General features: G+C 34.7%; 1 protein-coding gene and 1 pseudogene across 7 annotated transcripts in view; one reads left to right on the top strand and one right to left on the bottom strand.

Annotated features, from left to right (window-relative positions):
* BCAS3 (BCAS3 microtubule associated cell migration factor) overlaps positions 1–22,796 on the bottom strand; it is a 593,075-nt gene that overhangs the window by 504,514 nt on the left and 65,765 nt on the right. For all 7 annotated transcript variants that reach the window (XM_078064169.1, XM_078064164.1, XM_078064176.1 and 4 more), the window contains exon 7: positions 4,410–4,482. In XM_078064169.1, coding sequence (XP_077920295.1) covers positions 4,410–4,482 — 73 coding nt within the window. The remainder of the gene's footprint in view (positions 1–4,409; positions 4,483–22,796) is intronic.
* Positions 736–947, top strand: LOC118553813 (NADH dehydrogenase [ubiquinone] 1 alpha subcomplex subunit 1 pseudogene; annotated as a pseudogene).

Genomic DNA, 22,796 nt, shown 5'->3' with positions numbered 1-22,796 from the left:
TGAAAAACACCAGAGATGGGCAAGTGAAAGACTTGGTCCTTGAAGGAAGGCCAAGGAACTGTTTGGAAAGCCCACGTGTTAAAGCACCGAAAACTGGAAGAACAGTATAAATCTCTTGTTTGTGTCTGCAGAAGTTAATACCAGCCCAAAATGTGATTTCATCAGTCCTCATGAATACAACAGGATGAAAATTAGTCAAAACTCAAAATACATGCTATCATATATAACATCATCTGTGACATTTCATGACAAAAAGAAACATTGCGTACCTATTATCCCAAGTAATCTCCCTTCTGGTTTTCATTAACAAAACTTTTATTTACTTTATACACAACTTGAAATAAAGTCTCTTCAGTAACACTTCAGGACACTGAAACAGTGCTTACCCTCTACCTAAATAACTACTGCTTCAGGCAGTGGCTACCAAATACCAGTCCCACGGAAGTCTGCCGATCCAAGATGACTCTAGCAGTCTGCAACAAAACTGCAAAAATTAATACTGTGAACTAGCTGTATTATATTTAATGAACAGTCCTTAATTTTTAAATTAAGTCTTTATTCTTATTTAGCTATTACACTTACTTTCTTTTTCAAGGTGAATTTAAGATGATAAGAGATATTTATTTGAATATTAGTAGGGACCCGCCCTGTCTTGGAATTACTTTGTTTTGGACAAAGGTTGGCACTGCACTTCATTAAATAAGAGTGTTTCTTGGCCTTGGCAACCGCGGCACAATGTAGTTCAAGATTCTGCCCAAGATGGGTGTTATGGCTGTGTGCTTGTTCATTCCTGGCATAGCCACTATGCACATCCACAGGTACACTGATGGGGGTAAGGAAGAAAGGGTTGCCCATTATTCATATTATTGGAGTCTGACAGAAAGAGATAAGGCCTCTCTGTAATTCATCATTACTATGTGTCAAAGGACTTGGAGAACATCGATTAAGGAAGCATTTTCTTGGTTAATGAAAAATAACTCCTTTATGCTCATCTACCCCTTCTAGAAGGTTATGCAATAATGTAGTGCATAATAAAAACAAAAAAAACAATTTTTAAGTGTTTCTTAAATTAGCTAGTTCTATTTTCCAATGTCCATGTCCTTTGTATATTACTGCTACCATGCAAAGGAGATCCCCTTCACATTTACTAAACAATGTGTTCAAATGAAGAAAAAACAAATCAGGGAGGTCCCTTTACACTCTGAAAAATTCCAACTAAGTAGCTGCATAACAGTATGCATCACACTGTTTAAAACAATAAAAGTAAAATCAACAACAAAAGTATATTCCACTTCTGGGACGCCTGGGTGACTCAGTCGGTTAAGCGTCTGCCTTCGGCTCAGGTCATGACCCGTGGTCCTGGGATCGAGTCCCACATAGGGCTCCCTGCTCAGTGGGAAGCCTGCTTCTCCCTCTCCCCCATTTGTGCTCTCTCTCCCTCTCTCTGACAAATAAATCTTAAAAATATATATATTTCACTTCTACAGAAATACTGAGACAAAATATGCACATAACAAAAAGTCTCCTAAGAAGTTACTGTTTAAATAAGTGTGTAAGTACAACTTACTTGCTATGTTTTAAAATAATTCTTTATTAACTCTAAAAATAACTGGCCAGAAAACAGAAAAGTAAATTTAATACATGAACAAGAAGGTAGAGCACCCTAAATGCAAATGCATGTTCCATCTACAGACCTGGCAAATGGGCAAAGGTCTGGGTCCACAACTGTGATTGAACCTCACTTAATTTCGGTTTCCTCAGGGATAAAATGAGGATAATACAATCTCCTTCACAGGCTTGTTTTAAGATTAAATGATGTAACATAGTAGAAAATATTTAACAGACCTGATACATAGTAGGTATTCAACATTTGCTTTCCATTCCCCAGTGCTATATTAGCACAGTCAACAAGCATATGCCACATAAAAATTTGGGGTTATAACTTTTTTTTAAATCTCAGAATCTGGGAAACAGATTCTAAAAGAATTGACCTATAACTAGATTTCTCTGTTATTATATTCAACTTTGGAGTTATTAAAAAGTGTCTAGTCTATTTAACATTACCATCTGCTAACCTACTGCCCACTTAGAATAATTTAAAATATATACATACTCACAAAGCACTAGCTCAGATTAGAGGATATTCTATTCACCAACAATTGTAACACTTGCAAGAAATGTAACACAATCCTACATGAAAATGTCCTTCTTGAGACTATAAACATTCTAAAAAAGATGCTACACACAAGTTGTTTATTGTAATAACAATAAATAAATGAAAACAATATGAGTATTTTCTGCCATTGTCTTCCATTAGAAAGAAAGGTATAAAACGAGAGAAAAAAAGACAGCATGCAGGCAAGAGAGAGCTTATATCCAATAAAAACAGGATACATCATGCTAGAAGTTACAGTCCATGAAATGACTTATGAACTTAATTCAAAAGTATCTTTGCATTTATTCATCCATAACCACTCTTAAAACAACCCAGCAAATGATACATATAAAAGTCTCTTACTAGAATGATTCCTCTACTATGAAATAATTTAAGGAGCAGAAATGAGAGGAGGAAAATAAATATCTACAATAGACTTTTTTTAAATAGGCAAATGCTATTTTAATTAGGACTAAATTCACTGCCCCTGTGCTGATTAATTTTATATGTCAATAGGGCTAGGCCACAATAACCAGATTTGGTCAAATATTATTCTAGATGTTTCCGAGAAGGTAGTTTTTACATAAGATTAATATTTAAATCAGTAAATTTTGAGTTAAGCAGATTATGCTCCGTAATGTGAGTGTGCCTCATCCAATCAGTTGAAAGCCCTAACAGGAAAAAAAGCTGACCTCCTTGGAGGAAGAGACAATTCCATCTTTGCACTGGAACTGCAACTCTTCCTCAGTGTCTAGATTCTGGACTTGCCAGTCTTGACAGTCATGTGAGCCAATTTCTTAAAATCTCAATCTCAACCTCTCTCTCTCTCCCTTTCTCTCTCTCTCTCTCTCTTTCTCTCTCCATACAACCACACACATATATACCCCACATCATACTGGTTTTGTTTCTCTGGAGAACCCTAATATGACCCCCATACCATTAAATTTATCCCTCAATAAATGATCTCATCACCAACTGCATATAATCACCTTATCCTTCCTTTTTGCCTTATTTTTTTTTTATAAAGTGATACCTAAATAAATGAATCTTGTAAGAACAAAAACAACCTTCTTAATCATACTAACGTTAGCAGGGTTGATAAGGAGTGGAAAATCTTTCAAAAATTGCAAACCCAACTAAGCAGGTAGGTGAATGCCTTCCACGAACACATATTCTCGTGGGGTTTCCACAGGTCTATATGCACCTGAACTACAAATGACTAAACATCAGGAAAACTGAAGTCAACAAAGTTTCCCTTTACCATAGCAGCTTACCCTCTTTGTGGCTCCCACTCTTGCTCAGCACCTGTCAACACATCAGTTCTCTAATTCTCATGCTGGCTTGACTATGGTATTGAGTCCCTCTAGTGATATTATCATTTCACTTTTTGCATCTTTTCAACTCCAGAATTTCCATTAGGGAGGGGCTCTATTTGTTGAGTCACTGTTACCAAACTTTCTTTAATTTTAGAAACACAACTCATTTACTTCTTAGAACATATTTTAAATCCTTATCTGTAAAATTTAACATCGAGAGACTAACAGAACAGTTTCTCCTGCCTCCCTTTTTTCCTCAACGTGCCACACTTTCTTGTTTCTTGGAATGTGTCCTAACTTTATGTTGAAAACTCGACATTAAAATTATATAAATATAATATGGTGTAACAACTCTGTAAATCTGTCTTCCTCTACAATGTGCAGCTACTAATATCTCTGCTCAGTTTTACTTTATTTCTTGTTATTTTAAAGCCTGGTTTCCTAGGGTTGCCCCATGTCTATGCAGCTCAGTGGTTAGTCAATGATTCAACAGAGAATTTACTCAAATACTCAATAAAGGCTGTCATCCTTTCCAAAAGGATCTGTGTGTGGGTAGGGTGCCACATTCAACATTCAGAACAGTTTCAAGGCTCCCCAGATTTTAGTTTGGTCTCCTTAAAAGTTACTAAGATAAAAAACACATAAACTAAAAAACATTTTTCTTAATGATGCTAATCTTTTATTTCAAGACTGAATTCTGATCTATTGCTTGTTTTCTTTTGCCTCTTGCTATCACCCTGCATATGAGAAAACAGTAAACAGAGAAATAACAAGGCCAGAGCCACAGGAAACCCTAAATATGTTTTTAATTCCTTTCTCTTCTCTCTTGTAAAAGCATTGTCTTATGGTAACAAAGATTTTAAGATACCAAAATTCACTCTCTGAAATAACAATACAAATTTTTAATAGTGGTTCAAAGAATTGTTTAATTTCCTTACCCAGAAGATCCAGTGCTCTTACAAACACCAAGGAGAGGCCTTTTTTCAGCAAAGTTGTCACACTTTTGAGTACCTGAGAAGGAACATAAAATAAAACTTTGAGAAGGATTCTTTTATATTTTCCATTATTTTCATGCTCTCAAAATATTTGCAGCTAAAGAGATAGCAAAACATTCATTACAAACTGACATAATACACTTGAATGAACAAAAACAGAACAGCTTTAAATAAACCTATAACTATTTTTTAAATTGAACCAGCATTTAAAATATCTTTTTAAAAAATTGGCACCAACTTCAATCTTATACATATTCTCCATGAGATCAGAAACCACCCCCAACTCCACTAACTAATTACCTAAGACTAGTATAATTTTCATGTCAAAAGTAAATAAAGGGAAGTAAGGACAGAAAAATTATAAAATTATAGGCCATTATCAATATACATAAATGCAAAAATCCTTTTAAAAATAGTAAACTGAATAGCAATATATTAGAAAAAAACATCTCATACCAAAGTTGGATTTACCCAAGTAATAATTTCACATTACAAAACCTACTAATGTAATTCATTATATTAGCACTTCAACAAATGCCAAAAAGCATTTGATTCTATACCTAGTCATGATAAGAACAAAAGAAAACAACAAGAATAAGTTTTCTTTTCCCAATGATTATTTACAAAAGATTCTATAACAAAATTGTAGGTAATGCTTTAGAGCATTCCCATGAAAATCAGTAATAACACAAGGATACCCAATTAACTGTTCTTATTCAACCCTATACTCAAGTCCTAGACAGGATAATGACAATAAATGAACTCAACAATATTACTGGATATAAAACCAATATAGTAGCAACAAGCAGAAGAATAAAGTCAGGAAATACAAAAAGGCTCAGAACCACATAAAAAGATGCTCAACCTCACATGTAAGAGAAATTCCACTTAAAACTAGAAATTCTACTTAGAACTATATTGAAAAACTATACTGAAATTTGCTAACTTTTTAGAAGTGAAAATGGTACTATGGTTATAATTTTAAGATTATCTTTTGGAAATAAATAACAAAATATTAACCAATAGGCTGGTATGATATCTGGGAGGGAATAGTTCATAATATTCTGGATGAAGGAGAATAGATGCTAATGAAATAAGATTAGCCATAAAATGATGGGTAATAGGTTCTTAGAGATTGTTATATTGTTTTTACTACTTCTAATAAGTTAGAAATTCTCCGTTAAAAAACTTTTAATTATATTGATACACACTGACCTTTACATAAGACCTCAAAAAAATCCAAACGTTCTGTAAAATTCTCTGGCCATATCAATCAAAATTCTAAATGCAAATAGCCTTAAACAGAGAAATATCACTGCTAAGATTTCACCCTACACATATACTCGGCCATGAGAAAAATAACTTGAATACAAAATTATTCACTATAGCATTGTTTGTAACAGCAGAAGACTAATAAGGTCCAAATATATAATGAAGTATTTCCTACAGCTATAAAAAAATAAATGTATACTCTATGAAAATATGAAATGAAATCCAAAATATAAAGTGGAAAAATATATATACAAAAATAGAAAAATACAGAATACTATTCCCATCTTTTGTAAAACATAGAGAAAGAAAGACTTATTTGCATATATACATACCTACACACACTCTCTAAGGATACGTAAAAAATCCTAACTAATGGTCACCTACGGGAGGGAAAATGGGAAAAGCAAAAGACAGGGAACAAAAATGTGGAAAAAAAGTTTTCATTGTCCATATACTTTGTACTTTTTAGTTTTCAAACCATAGGAATATTATTAATTTCCCCCAAAATTCTGCTTTGTTTTTAAATAAGGAGACAAATGCCAGAAGAGACAAGTGGTTTCATCTCTGAGACAAGCTAGTAGACTGAAGACACACATTTCATTTTATCCCTTCTGAAAATTCCAGTTAAAGTACATTAAATCAAACAGGGTTGAAAACTATATAATAAAATTTGTGGGCAACAAATTTTGGAAACAGATGAGTAATGACTAACTTAGCAGCCCTAAGTAAAAGTTCAAGCTAGTGCTGGGGAAAAAAAAATAACATCTGAGACTCAAATGACTTGACAACTGATTACATTAAGTACACCTGAGATTTATCCTGATACAGTTAGGAGATTGTAAAGGAGCTTGTGAGCTTTCTCCGGAGAATTTAACAAGTCAGTCCATGAAGAAAGACCAAAAGACACTGTCAATCAGAAGGCTCCAACAAAGAGCACAACCAAAGCACCAAACAATAAATTAAAAATTGACAAACAAAACACAGAACTTTTGATCAGGTTTTTAGTTTGCCACTTACAAATATGTGCAGACAAGGAAAACAATCATCTGCAAGTGGCTAACTCTATACAGGAAGAAAAACATTATACACATACACACACACACACACACACACACCACTAATAATTTGTAAGATACAAGAAAAGATATTTTAGGCATGGAACAATACGAGAATGCAATGAAAAATGGACTCTTGGAGATTAAAAGGGAGCTCCTAGAAATTAAAAAAACAAAGTAGATTATTTAATAAACTCAACACAAGGGTCAAAGGTAAAATTGAGAAAATTTCTCAAAGAGTAAAAACACAAAAACTAGAGGAAAACAGCATTAATCTACACACACACACACACACACACACACACACAATATGTTACAGGTGTTCCTCAAAAGTCCAATTTATAGATAGGAGAAAAGGGGGGAAAAAAGAGAAAAGAGAGAGGAAGAAATCATCTATGAAATATTCCAAAAATTTTTCCCAGAACAAAGAATATAACTTTATAAGCCCTTTGAAGGTCTAGAACAATAGATTCAACAAACCAACCCCAATGTGCATCGTTTCAGGATAGTGGTAACAAGAAGTTTCTACAAGTCTCCATGGAGAAAAAAACAGGCTATTTACAGAATCAGGAATTCCAATGGCTGCTCTAGGTATTACATAATATCACTATTATGTAAACGTACAACTAACATCATATAGACAGAATGCTTTCCCCCTGGGGTCAAGAACAAGGTAAGAATATCCACACTCATCACTGCTATTTAACATACTACTGGAAGTTCTAGCCTAAGCAATAAGACAAGAAAGAAACAAAAAAGGTATACAGATAAGAAAGGAAGAAATAAAATCCCTAGGTACTGATAATATGACTGATAAATAGAATCAACAACCTAAACCAAAACCAAAACCAAAACAAACAAAAACCCTAAAGCTAATAAGTGAGTTAGTCCAGCAAGGTCACAGGAGACAAGAGCAACATACAAAAATCAACTGTGTTTCTTTTTTTGTTTTTAAGATTTTATTTATTTGAGAGAGAGAGAACACGAGCAGGGGGTGGGGAGAGGCAGAGGGAGAGGGAGAAGCAGACTCCCTGCTGAGCAGGGAGCCCAATGACACAGGGCCTGATCCCAGGACACTGAGATCATAACCTGAGCTGAAGGCAGACACTTAACTGACTGAGCCACCCAGGTGCCCCAAAAATCAAATGTATTTCTATATACTAGCAATGAATGTATGAAAAATGAGATTAAAGGTACAATAACAATTTGTATACCTGAAATTAATATTACACTGTTATTACACCAACTGGAATTTAAAACTTTTTTAAAAAAGTAAAATAACATTTATAATTGTTCAAAAGAAAATTAAATAAATCTAACAAAACATGTATAGGACATATACTGAAAACTGCAAAATGCTGATAAAAGAAATGAAAGAGAATCCAAATAAATGGAGATACATAATTGATAGGATACATAGATCAAGGAAACAGAAGAGTACCCACAAAAAGATCCACACAAATATGGCCAACTAATTTTTATAAAGGTGTAACAGCAATTAAATGGAGGAAGAATAGTCTCTTCAACAAGTAGTTCTGGAGCAACTGGACATCCATAGGAAAAAAATAAAACTGGACCTAAACCCTACACCTTATCCAAAATTAACTCAAAATAGATCATAGATTTATATGTAAAGCTATGTAACTTTTAGAAGAAAACCTGCAGGACTTAGGGTTTGGTGAAGAGGTCTCAGACACACACAACATCAAAAAGTATGATGCAGGGGCACCTGGGTGGCTCAGTCAGTGGCTCAGGTCATGATCCCAGGGTCCTGGGATTGAGCCCCGCATCGGGCTCCTTGCTCAGCAGAGAGCCTGCTTCTCCTTCTCCCTCTGCCTGCCTGCCACTCCCCCGGCTTATGCTATCTCTCTCTCTGTGTCAAATAAATAAATAAAATCTTAAAAAAAAAAAAAAAGTATGATGCATAGGGCCAAAAAAAAAAATCAATAAACCGGATTTAATTAAAATTTTTAAAAATAATCAAAAAAATTAATAATAAAATAAAAAGCTACACATTGGGAAAAAAAACACTTACAAAACCCATGTCTAACAAAAAACTCATACCCAGAAAATATAAACTCAAACACAACACTGAAAAAACATACAATCCAATTAGAAACTCGTCAAAAGACATAAAGAGATACTACATTGAAAAGAAGATATGGATGGCAAATAAGACAGATGAAAAGATTGTCAATATTACCAGCCATCAAGAAAATGGAAATTAAGACCAAAATGAGATGTAATTATATACCAATTAGAATAACTAAAAGAGAAAATCATGATAATAACAAGTGTTGGCAAAGATGCAAAGAAACTAAATCTTTCATACATTCCTGGAAATGTAAAATAGTATAACCCCTCTAGAAAAAAGTTTGATGTTTTCTTTAAAAACAGCAGCAGGGGCACCTGGATGGCTCAGTTGGTGAAGAGTCTGCCTTTGGCTCAGGTCATGATCCCAGGGTCCCGGATCAAGCCCTACATTGGGCTCCCTGCTCAGCAGGGAGTCAGCTTCTCCCGTTCCCTTTGCCCCTCCTTCCTGCTCATTCTTTCTCTCGCTCAAATAAATAATCTTAAAAAAAAAAAAAACAGCAACAACAACTAAACATATACTGACCACTCATCCCAGCAATCACAGTACTGGGCATTTATCCCACAGAACTAAAAACTTATATCCACACAAACCTGTACACAAATTTTTATAGTTTTATTTGAAATAGTCAAAAAGGGAAACCATCCCAGATGTCATACAACAGATAAGTATCTCTATACCATGTAATACTAATCAATACAAAAATGGAACCGTTCATATGCTAAACAACTTGGATATAATTCGGTAACATTGTGCTAAGTGAAAAAGCCAATCTCAAAACTTCACATACTACATAATTCCAGTTATGTAACAATCTTGAAATGACAAAATTATTACAGCAGATTGATAGTTCTCAAAAGTTAGGGAGGGTGGAAGAAGACAGCATGAAGGAAATCATTGTAGTGATGGTCTAGATTTGAATCTTACTTGTGGTGGTGGTTAAGGTGACTTACACATGTGATAAAATGTCACAGAACTATGTGCACACATTCCACCGTTGATTTCTTGGTTTATATATTATTCTATACTTACATATGAGGAAACCATTGGGAAAAACTAGGTAAAGGGTATGCAGTACCCCTCTCTAGTATTTTTGCAACTTCCTGTAAATATGTAGTATTTCAGAAAACTTGCTAGGATTGGTTTATAAGTGTTTTTCTATAAATATTAAATAATTTGGGTTTTGCTCTTTAAAAAGTTGCATATGTCAAAAGAATGAAAAGACAAGCCACAGTCTAGGAGAAGTATTTGCAAAAGACACATCTGATAAAGGACAGTTATCTAAAACATACAAAGAATTCAGACTGAACAATAAGAAAGCGAAGAACCTGAATTAAAAAGTGGAAAAAAGATCTGAACGGATACCTAACCAAAGACGATATACAGATGGCAAACAGGCATATGAAAAGATGCTCCACATCATATATCATCAGGGAAATTTAAATTAAAACAAGAAATCACTACACACCTATTATAATGGCCAAGATCCATAACAATGACAATAACAAATGTCAGCAGAGATTTGGAGATTATTCATTGCTAGTAGGAATGCAAAATGGTACAGCCACATTGGAAGACAGTTTGGCCAGTTTCTTACAAAACTAAAGATACTCTTACCATGCAATCCAGCAATCACACTCCTTGGTATTTACCCAAAGGAGTTGAAAGCTTTTGTCCACACAAAAACTTGCACACAGATGTTTATAGCAGCTTTGTTCTAGTTGCCAAAATTCGGAAGCAATCAGGATATCCTTCAGTAGGTGAATGGATAAATAAACTGATATATCCAGACAATGGAATATTATTCAGGACTAAAATGAAATGAGCTATCGATCCATGAAAAAAACATAGGGGAAACTTAAATGCACCGCTCAGTGAAAGAAGTCAACCTGAAAAAGCTACCTACTGTGTGACCATCATATGACATTCTGGAAAAGGCAAAACTATGGAGACAATAAAAAGATCAGTTGTTATCAGAAGTTTAGAGGGAGGAGAGATTAATTCATAGAGCATAAATGCTGTTTAAGGCAGTGACACTATTCTGTATGATATTACAATGATGGGTACATGGCATTACTCATTCGTCAAAACCCATAGAATATACAACACCAATAGGGAATTGTAATGTAATCTGTAGACTTTGGGTGGTAATGATGTATCAATTTAGGTGTCAACATGGAAGGATGTGGATAGTGGGAGAGATGGGGGGTAAGGCAGGGTGTATACAGGAATCCTCTGCGCTTTCCATTCAATTTTGTTATACAACTAAAACTGCTCTTAAAATATTAATTTAAAAAAAGATGTACCAAGCTCTTAAATACTCATGTTTATTGCAGCATTATTCACAATAACCAAAAGGTGAAAGCAACCCAAAGGTCCATCAATGGATTGAATGGATAATGAAAATGTGCTATATACACACAGTGGAATATTATCCAGCTTTTAAAAAGAATGAAATCCTGTTACATGCTACATATGGATAAATCTTGAGGACATTATGCTAAGTGAAATATGCCGGTCACAAAAAGACAACTCCATTACTCTACTTACACAAGGCATCTAAAGTAGTCAAACTCATAGAAACAGAAAGTCAAATGCGGTTACCAGGGGCTGGGGGCTGGGGGCTGGGGGTGGAGGGAGAGATGGAGAGCTGTTACACAATGGATACAGAGATTCAGTTTCACAAGTTGAAGAAGTTCTAGAGATCTGTGTACCTACTTCACACTACTGAACTGTGCTCTAAAGATGGTAAATTTCATGTGATTTTTTTTACCACAATTAAAAATTTTGAAAAAGGTAGAAATAAGTTGAGCACATGTGTAGGTACACCAGTGCAAGCATGCACATGGATGTGTAGTTACATACATACACACACAGATATTTAGTTACATTACATACTAACCACAAAAACACCAATTTCAAAATAGGGATATACCTCTTAGGGGGTTAGGATGAAGATAATATTTGGAAGAGGTAGCCAGGGGACTTCAGCACTCTATTAACAATGTCTCATGTTTTCACTGGATGATAAAAACAGCTGTAATGTTAAGAATCCATGTTAACAGAACGCTCCAAAAATAATGGGGACTGATCCAGAGGAGACAGATTAATGGTTACATGTTTAGATTGTGACATGATGTACCTAATATGACATTTTTAAATTGTTAATATAATTATACAAAATAGGTTAAGACAAATTCTATCATCCCTTGACAGACTATATTAACATGTGAATATGATAAAGATCAAAACTAAAAACACAATTAGTGTTTATGAATAAAGTTCTCACTATTTAATTTTTTAGGAGCTTATAACAATCAATGCGTAAGTCTTTACAAATTATTAATTTACTATAGATTTGTGCTGTTACCCTTGCTCAACAAATAAATCAAATTTCACAATCAACAATACAACTTGAATGAAGCACAAGTTAACAATTAACTGGTCCAAAGCCCACAATAGTTATGTTCCAAATTAGTTAGAGCTGAACTTCATCTATGCAAGCCAAATTCTTCACTCCTACATATTTCACTTTCACCTTCAACAATAACCACTTTATTTCTGCTTCCTGGTGTCTAGAACGTCTTTACAATTTGTACCTGTATTATACATAACAATTTGATATTTTGATGAATGAAACATCATGTCTTTGAAAATGCAAATAATACTGGTGAGAATGGTTTGATTGTTTTGCGTTTCTCAAACCTGAACGGAAGAACTCCCATTGGTTTCAGCTACCTAATGGGTTACAATCAGTACTCCTGACTTTGCACTAGAAGGTCAGCCATCTGACACTTACTGAAGACTTACATTCTTCACGGATATTCAAAGAGAGCCAAGCAAAAATTTTAAACACAAAATAAAATCATAACTTGCAAACAGCATAACTTCCAACACAACTACTACCAAAACCAGGCAAGCAGAAAAGACCAAAGTCAACAATAAGCAAACAAATAATAACGGAACCTCCAAATGTATTTGAGGCATGCACTTCAGTTCTAGAGGGAAGGGGAGTGGGAGGATGGGTTAGCCTGGTGATGGGTATTAAAGAGGGCACGTACTGCATAGAGCACTGGGTGTTACACGCAAACAATGAGTCATGGAACACTACATCAAAAAGTAATGATGTAATGTATGGTGATTAACATAACATAATAAAAAAAAAATCTAATTTCAGAGTTGGAAAACTAGGTAACAAAACCTTAACTCTGCTTTAAATAATGTCATTGTGGATGGTTTGAATAAATACAATTTTTAAAGTGTTAGTATAAAAATTCTACAATCTCATGAACACTGTAGCTATTAACCTGATTTTTCATGCAGTATAAATAGGAGCATGTACTCTCCATGATGCCTAATGGAGTCATCACCCTCCCATAATGTAATCCTCCAAATTGTAGAGGATTAACTTTTTATATATAAAATTGTGTTTATTTGCATGTACAATAGAGAGAATGACGTTACACACACCTGTTCTACAGCATTTAACAGAATGTAGCATGAAGATTGAAATGAAAAGCGGCTAGCCAAATCCATCAAATATAAAAACTATTGCAATCCTGTTGCAAAGTCCTTTTGTTAAACTCCTTTTATTCTAAATCCTTTTAATTCTGTCCTCTAACACTAAAATATTTATAAAAAGCTTAAAATCCTAATAAATCGCACAATTAAAGTAATGAAAATGGGCCTGCCCACCAAGTAACAACTCTTTCCCTCAACAAAATTCAAGATAGTTTGCATGTCAGAAAATGTTAAATAATATCCCTCATCATACATACCATTATAAACTCATTTGAACCAAAGAGTTTAAGCTCATAAATCAGCCTTAAAGATTTCAAGACATCAAATAGAAATCACTTCTGTGAGGATACAAAAGAAGATCCAGAGGCAAATACAAATCCAACTGATAATGAAATATTCCAACTCTACTCTTGATATGGAGAATGATGTCTTAAATATAAAGATTTTATATAGAAGTATGCTAATACTAATAAAAGTTAACTGAGAAAGTATTTTGCAGAAAGATCCCACTGAACAATTGAATTCATCTTATCAGTTAATTAAACCATTTACAAGCCTTCCATTCCATTTTTTATTTTGCTGAAATAATTTTCTTTTAGAAAAGATTTAATTCAACCAGTTTATCCATGTCCAGTTTTCCTTATAAATTCTCTCAATGTGAGCTTCAAGTTGTAGTCACATTTTGCAGATCTAAATTTTAGCTAGAAAGTATGATTCCATTGTCACTGATAATCAAATTTTATCGTATATAATTTTTAGATTCTGTCGGGATCTTTTCCCACTAAAAGGTTCTATTCTCTTACAAAATTCTCTCCTTTATGCTACAAAAAAAAATCCCCATTATAAACTAGGTAATCCTCATTTTTATCTCTTACCTAAACAGAGAAAAATGCAAGGAATTTTTTAAGACAGAAAAGACAGAGATGAAATAAAGGGGAGATGAGGAAGGAAACAGATTCAGGAAACTAGATGGAGGTTGGAGGTCCATCAACCAACCACAAGAAGGGGAAACAAGACAGAAATCACATTTTCTTGAACAGTTTTCTCTAAATATGACCACCAAAGACATTTTTGCCAATTGCCTCAAATATCCAAAATGTGTGTATACATTTTAGCCTCCACAGTTTCAAAAAGTTTAATATATTAAAGACATTTTTCATTATTGCTAGCCTTATTACCTTCCCCCATAAGTTAAAATGTTCGATATGTGAAGTACCCCTTAACATTTAGTGGTATCACATTATTTCACTTTGATGATCTGGTCGTTGGGGCTCTTTCACAGTCTAGACTCATGAGACCTTAACAAGCACAAAGTACAAACCATCCACCTGACATCGGAGTTAATTGATATGAAGAGAGGTTAAATAACTTGTTCAAGTTGTTGTGGTACTAAATGCCACATGTGAACCTGAAAAACAGTCCCAATTCTTTCCTGAATTGGCCGCTGAAAAAAGCTACTGTCAGAATATTAGGATCAACTTCTCTGCTGAAAAATAAACAAAATTATTGACAAAGGCTAATGTATTTAATCCCTTAGTGCTTTAATTCTCTCATCTGTAAAGTGAGGATAAATAACAATACCTCACATAGGATTGCTGTGAGGATTTAAAAAGATAATAAATGCAATGGACTAGGCAAGGTGCTGCAACATGTAACAACTCAGTAAACTTGATGCAATTATTACTGTTGCTGGCAACTCTAGGATGGTGAATCCATTCAGCTACCTTTCTGGTGAAAAAAACAAAAACAAACCTGTTCAGATCCTTGACTTCCCTTTTACTCTTCTACCATGGGGCCAATATCTCTTTGACCTAACTCTGTCTTGTTCACCCATGCAGGAAAATGCCAAGCACACTTCTGCCTCAGAAATGCTGCATTTTCTGCTCTCTACTTAGAAATACCCGTTATGCCCTATTTATGTGCATAGTTTACTAGCATGCTTTTTTTTTAGGTCATGCTAAAATATTTTCCAATCAGAAAGATCATTGCCAGTCAGGTTCTAGTTCCTTATCCTGATTTACTTTTCTTCGAAACACTTAACAGAGCCTCATATTATACATGTTCTATTGATTTGTCTCAGCACACTCAAATGGGGACTCAAACTCCATGACACAAAAAGACATGTGTAAGAATGTTCACAACAGCTTTATTCATAACAGCTCAAAACTATATTCAACCCAAATTCCATCAACAGAAAAATGGATAGTTTAGTATATCCATACAATGGAATATTACAATAATAAAAAGGAAAGATATACTGATACATGCAACATCATCAAGAACAGGGAAAGCTACTTCCTCCAAAGTGAGAGAAATCAGAATAGATGCCTCTGGAGGAGATGAGGGTGACTGTGAAGGGTGTGTGAGAACTGTCTGAGGTGATGGATATGACCTCTATCTTTATAGAAGTATGGGCTACTGTCATCTGTGTATGCATCTGTCAAAACAAACTGTAACACAAAAATCTCTGCATTTCTCTATTGTAAATTATACCTGCCATTAAAAAATTGAAGCAAATGAGAAATTTGTTCAGTGGCAAAGGAAATAAACTGTGTGCATAACATTGATAGTGGTTTATTAGAGTGGTTGATTAGAAAAAGCCCACTAGATTAGAGTGGTTCATTAGAAAAAGCCCACTAGAGAGAAGTGGGCTTTTTCCTCCTGTTTATCTAAAATGTGACCAAAATATTAATAATTAGTCAGGAGTTTATCATCCTACTCTTTCTACCTTTCCGGGGGCTTGATGTTTTTCAAAATAAGAAGTTGGAATATATATACATTAGAATAAAAAGTAATCCACTTCATTCAAAATGTTAATTACTTCCACTTTAGAAGCAACTGCTAATACTACAAATAAGGATTTAACAAATTTTACCTTGACCTTTTTAGAGAAAGGCTGCCTAAAAAGCAAAATAACCTCAGAATAAGCACAAGGGTGGGGCGCCTGCGTGGCTCAGTCGTTAAGCATCTGGCTTCGGCTCAGGTCATGGTCCCAGGGTCCTGGGATCGAGCCCCGCATCGGGCTCCCTGCTCAGCGGGAAGCCTGCTTCTCCCTCTCCCACTCCCCCTGCCTGTGTTCCCTCTCTCGCTGTGTCTCTCTCTGTCAAATAAATAAATAAAATCTTTAAAAAAAAAAAAAAAAGAATAAGCACAAGGGATAACTAATCTCTCTTTCATTTGAATTACTGAACCACAAATATTAATGTGATCATGTACAATCCCATATCAAAGTCAAATAATGTTTACAATTTTAAGATTATTTAAGTTAAATTCAACAGAACGGGAAGATAAATTTAACAAATCCTTCCCAAAATATAGAATAAGTGGAAATTTTTTTTAAAAATTAAATGAGAAAGTTATAGATGTCCAATACCTAACTTGTAAGAGTTCCAAAAAGAAAGAATAGGGAAAACAGAAAGAAATTATAAATAATAATATAAGAATTTTCCAAAACTGAAGAACATAAAGCCCTATACCCTACCCTCTATTCACACAGCAGACAGCATGAGTCTGTAAAAATACAAGTCTGATCTAATTGTCAAAATCCTCTAGTGGCTTCCTATCTCAGACATAGAAAGTAAAAGCCAAAAATACTTACAATGGTTTATAAGCCCTACATCCTTTGGTACCTCATTTATTTCGCTCTCGTCTATCTCTTAATACCCCTCACCCATTCTGCCTCAGCCTCACTGGCAGCCTCCCTGAAGTTACCCAGATATACAATCTTCCCTCCTTTGGGTCTTCACTCTGCCTATGAAGTAGAGGATGACTAATTTTTGTCAAGCCCTGGTTATCTGACATTTAAAACTAGGTATATGGGTGATTTATTTTTAAAAAAAACACTGAAATTTCAATAAAAAGGAACCTCTGTTGTTAAATGAATACCCATTTAGGATTGTCCTGTCCTCCAAAGAACTGATTTTTTTTTCATTATGAAATGTCCCTCTTCATCCCTGGGAATACTTACTCTAAAGTCTTTACCCAATATTAATAAAGAATTTAAACTTTCTTATGATTAGTTTCTACAACTGATTAAATATTTTGGTATCTTTATATTTAACATTTTTTATAGACAGCATATAATTAGGTCTTGTCTTCTTTTGGATTAACTAAGTCTTGTTTAATATTCTATTTTATCCCTTCTATTGTCTGATGAACTCCACTTGTTTGGTTTTTGTTGTTGTCTGTTCCCTTTTCCTTCCTTGGTTGGAATGTGTCTAAGTTATTTCACTCATCATCAGGGAAATACAAATCTAGCTTCAAATAATATAATATTTCACATGTAATGCAAGACTCTCCTAACAGTCTATTTGTTTTTTAAACACTGGTTGTCCTCATACGCTGCTCATCCTTAATTTTCAGTTTTTATTTAAGGCAAAAACAAAAACAAAAAGTAGCTGGTGTGGGTTTCTTTTCCTTTTGTGAAGGTTAGCCTATTTTCTAGCTAGGTTATTCACCTGGTGTTGAATTCTTGTCAGAAATTTCTATATGGAACATGGTAAAGGCAATGACAGAAGGAGGACAGAAAGAATTAAAAATACAATATTCAAAGAGATAAGAAGACAATTTTCCAGAATTATATAAGGGCAACAATCCTGTGATCCAGTAAGCTTGATGAATCTGTAGTAAAATAGAAAGAAATTCGCACCTAGGAAAAAGCCTGGAAACACCTACACCAACTGTCAATATATTCCCTAATGAAGAAAGAAATGGAATTAAGGAATACATGTGCAAAAAATATACATGTATAACTATATATAATGCATTTTTATAACAACATTTTTAAAGACTAAGAAAAAAGGTGAGAATAAGACAGAGACAATATGAGGAAATATGTTCCAAATAAGTATAAGATAGAATAAATTCAAGAAGAAAAACATGAAGAAGGAAAATTCTTTGGGAGAGATGACTTAAAATTCCAAAATTAAAAAAAAAAAAAATTTAGGGGCGCCTGGGTGGCTCAGTCGTTAAGCGTCTGCCTTCGGCTCAGGTCATGATCCCAGAGTTCTGGGATCAAGCCCCACATCGGGCTCCCTGCTCAGCGGGAAGCCTGCTTCTCCCTCTCCTACTCCCCCTGCTTGTGTTCCCTCTCTCACTGTGTCTCTCTCTGTCAAATAAATAAAATCTTAAGAAAATAAAATAAAATAAAAATTTAAACATGGTGGTAAAATTATCTTAAAGGGCCAATATTTAGACTATTTCCATGTATGCCTAACAAAATATCTATAGACATCATATAATTAACTTAGAAGTGTATCTCAAAAAATGCCACATTGAGCCAAAATTCTAAGAAAGATACAAAGGACCCTAACCTAGATACACAACCAACATACAGAAATTTGTTGCATTTCTATATACCAATAATGAAGCAGCAGAAAGAGAAATTAAGCAATCAATCCCATTTACAATTGCACCAAAAACCAAAAGATACCTAGGAATAAACCTAGCCAAAGAGGTGAAAGACCTGTACTCTGAAAACTATAAAACACTGATGAAAGAAATTGAAGAGAACACAAAGAAATAGAAAGACATGGGGCGCCTGGGTGGCTCAGTCGGTTAAGCGTCTGCCTTCGGCTCAGGTCATGATCCCAGGGTCCTGGGATTGAGCCCTGCATCGGGCTCCCTGCTCGGCCGGAAGCCTGTTTCTCCCTCTCCCACTCCCCCTGCTTGTGTTCCCTCTTTCACTATCTCTGTCAAATAAATAAATAAAATCTTAAAAAATAATAATAATAATAATAATCCCTGGTTTATTTCTCTTTGTTAATGCTTGAATCTCTCCTTTATGTTTTAATAACATACTAAACACCTATGAACCCACCACCCAAGATGAGAAGTAAAACATTACCAATAATTTCCATTTACTTATATCGATTCATACATCCTAAACCCTGTTCACTCACCCACTACCAGGTAGCCATTCTCCTAAATTTTGTGTTCCTCACTCTGGCAGACATATACACCCAAAGTTGTATTTTTGTTTTTCATATTTTAAAACTAGAGTTTTGATTAGTTCATTGACAGGTTGCTGCTGTTAAATATAAAGCTATATAAATTCACTTGACTTCAAATTAGATTCTTTCCATGTTACACAAGTGAAAATAATGGAAATTCTAAAATATTCCCAAAGTAAACCCATATATACATAAAAACTGCAAGGCATGGTTACAGCAACAAGAGGGAAATTTTCAGTGAAACGTAGGTTAAACAGAAGGTGCCAAGAAGATATTTCAAATGATAACAACTGAGCCTCAATCCTTTTGTTTTTAAGACTAAAAGCATCACAAGCAAAGGAAAAAAAAAAAAGATGCCATTCTCTGAAAGCCAAGAATCACAGTAGTCCCTTGGTGACAGTAAAAGGGGAAGGAAAGTTTAAGCCTCCTTTACCTATTCATGAGATCAAAAGAAATAAAGGAATCCCTTGGTATTTTTATCATTTTCTTTTGCTACTACATCTAGCACCAGAGAGAAGAAAGCACAATTAAGACTACAGTACCTCTAAAAATTCCTGTATAATACCTGCAACTTTTAAAGGTTCTGAAATTCAAGGTCTCTAAAGATACATTAAATTTTAAACTATCCTACAAATAAAATCCAAATCCAATTTATTTCTTTGCTTCACTCACAAAAATTCATATGGAGCTTTTGCTACATACTAGATACTGTTCTAAACAATCTTAAAGAAAAATTATCCAAAACTTAGAATTTTTCCCTCTGCCCCCCTCTCTAAAAATATTTAAAAATAAAAATAAATAAGTAAATAAATTTTAAAAAAAATTTTTTAAAGAGGCACCTGGGTGGCATCAGACTCTTGATTTTGGCTCAGGTCATGATCTCAGGGTCCTGAGATCGAGACGCATGCCAGGCTCCACACTGGGCATGAAGCCTGCTTAAGATTCTCTCTCTCTCTCTCTCCTGTGCCCCTCCCCCTTCCCTCTCTAAAAAAAATTAAGGAAGGAAGGGAGGAAGGAAGGAAGGAAGAAGGAAAAAAGAAAAAAAAGAAGTAAAGAATTAAAGAAGCAAAATGCTAAACTTCCACATCTAGCCATGTTGAAGTAACAGGGAGTAAATTTACCCTCCTGCTGGAAAACTTAGAAACAGATAAAATGTATGAAAAGACATTTTCCATTTGGCCATTCTAGAATGGCCAAAATCCAAAACACTGACAACATCAAATGCTGACAAGGAATTTTTGTGAGTGAAGCAAAAAAATAAATTGGATTTGGATTTTATTTGTAGTTTAAAATTTAATGTATCTTTAGAGACCTTGAATTTCAGATCCTTTAAAAGTTGCAGGTATTATACAGAAATTTTTAGAGGTACTGTAGTCTTAATTGTGCTTTCTTCTCTCTGGTGCTAGATGTAGTAGCAAAAGAAAATGATAAAAATACCAAGGGATTCCTTTATTTCTTTTGATCTCATGAATAGGTAAAGGAGGCTTAAACTTTCCTTCCCCTTTTACTGTCAGACACTGAACAACAGACAGCACAGGACAGTCATCCTTGAGACAAAGGACTCCTATGAATGCCCCAACATACTACGCATTTATTTAGGTACTCCCAATAGCTGCTTTTGCACTGTGATGGCAGAGATGAATCGTCATGACAGGTACTATATGGCCCACAAGGCTACAATATTTCCTATCTAGCCCTTCACGGAAAGGTTTACACACCCCTGCCTTACAGTAGAGGCCAAACATACCAAACAAAAAGTCAAGTAATTTAAGTCAAGTATCCCAGACCAAGGTCCCAAAATACTTAAAGGAATACAAAATACCAGCCCTGAGAAATATAAAATTCATAATGTGTGGCATCCAAACAAATATTTCAAGACATGCAAATAAGCAAAAAAAAAAAAAAAAAAAAAATACGACCCATAGGTTGATAAAACAATCAACAGAATAAACTGACATTTAAACTGCTATGAGAAACATACTCTCTTCAAGAAAGCAGAGGAAAGTGTGAGCATGTTAGAAACACATGTGAGATCTCTCTATACAGATAAACACACACTTCTAAAAATGAAAAATGCAGCATCTGAGGTGAAAAATACACTGGATAAGTTAATAATATATTAGATACTTTAGGGCAAAAGATGAGGAAACATGAAGAGACAGCAGTAGAAACTACTAGAAACAAAAAAGGAGAGAAAAGACTGAAAAAAAATGAACAGAGCCTCAGTGAGTTGTGAAATAGCATGAGTGGGCTAAAATAGAGAAGAGAAAGAAAACATATTCGAATATGCTCTGGGAAAGATGCTGTGGAGAGAATAAGACAAGTCATTGGCTAGGAAAACATATTTGAAAAAATATATATGATATATATATCACATACGATTTATATATATGATAAAGGGCTGTTATCTAAAATATACAAAGAACTCTTAGAACTCAACAATAAGGGGCGCCTGGGTGGCTCAGTCGGTTAAGCGTCTGCCTTCGGCTCAGGTCATGATCCCAGGGTCCTGGGATCGAGCCCCACATCAGGCTCCCTGCTCGGCGGGAAGCCTACTTTTCCCTCTCCCACTCCCCCTGCTTGTGTTCCCTCTCTCGCTGTGTCTCCCTCTGTCAAATAAATAAATAAATAATCTTTAAAAAAAAAAAAAAGAACTCAACAATAAGAAAATAAACAACTTGGGCTAAAGACCTGACAGATATCTTACTAAAGAAGAATACAGATGGCAAATAAGCATATGAAAAGATGCTCCTCCACATCATATGTTATTAGGGAAAAACAAATTAAAATGAGATACCATTACACAGCTAGATTCTAGAATGGCCAAAATCCAAAACACTGACAACATCAAATGCTGACAAGGATGTGGAACAATCCACATATATTAAGGAAATATATGGGAACTCTCCATACTTTCCATTCAATCTTTCTGTAAATCCTAAACTGCTTTTAAAAAATAAAATCTAGGAAGACAGAGAGAGAGAGAGAGAGAGAGAGAGAGAAAGGAAGGAAGGAAGGAAGGAAAGAAGAAAGGAAAAAGAAAGAAAGAAAGAAAAAGAAAGAAAGAGAAAAGTAAGTCAGTCAGTCAGTCTAGAGGCACCTGGCTGGCTCAGTCAGTAGAGAATGCGACTCTTGAACTTGGGGTCACGAGTTCAAGCCCCATGTTGGGTGTGGAGCCTACTTAAGAAAAAATAAAATAAAATAAAAATTTAATATATATATATATACACATACATATTTGGGGCACCTGGGTGGCTCAGTCAGTTGAGCGTCCATCTCTTGGTTTTGGCTCAGGTTGTGATCGCATAGGTTGTGGGACTGAGCCCTGTGTCAAGTGCCAGGCTGAGCAGGGAGTCTGCTTGAAGATTCTCTCCCTCTGTCCCTTCCCCTACTCATGCACACTCTCTCTCTCTAAAATAAATAAATTTTAAATATATAT

This window comes from Halichoerus grypus, chromosome 2 (genome assembly GCF_964656455.1).
Source record: "Halichoerus grypus chromosome 2, mHalGry1.hap1.1, whole genome shotgun sequence".
In the NCBI taxonomy this organism is placed as follows: Eukaryota; Metazoa; Chordata; class Mammalia; order Carnivora; family Phocidae; genus Halichoerus; species Halichoerus grypus.
This window is presented reverse-complemented; position numbering and strand designations above follow the sequence as displayed.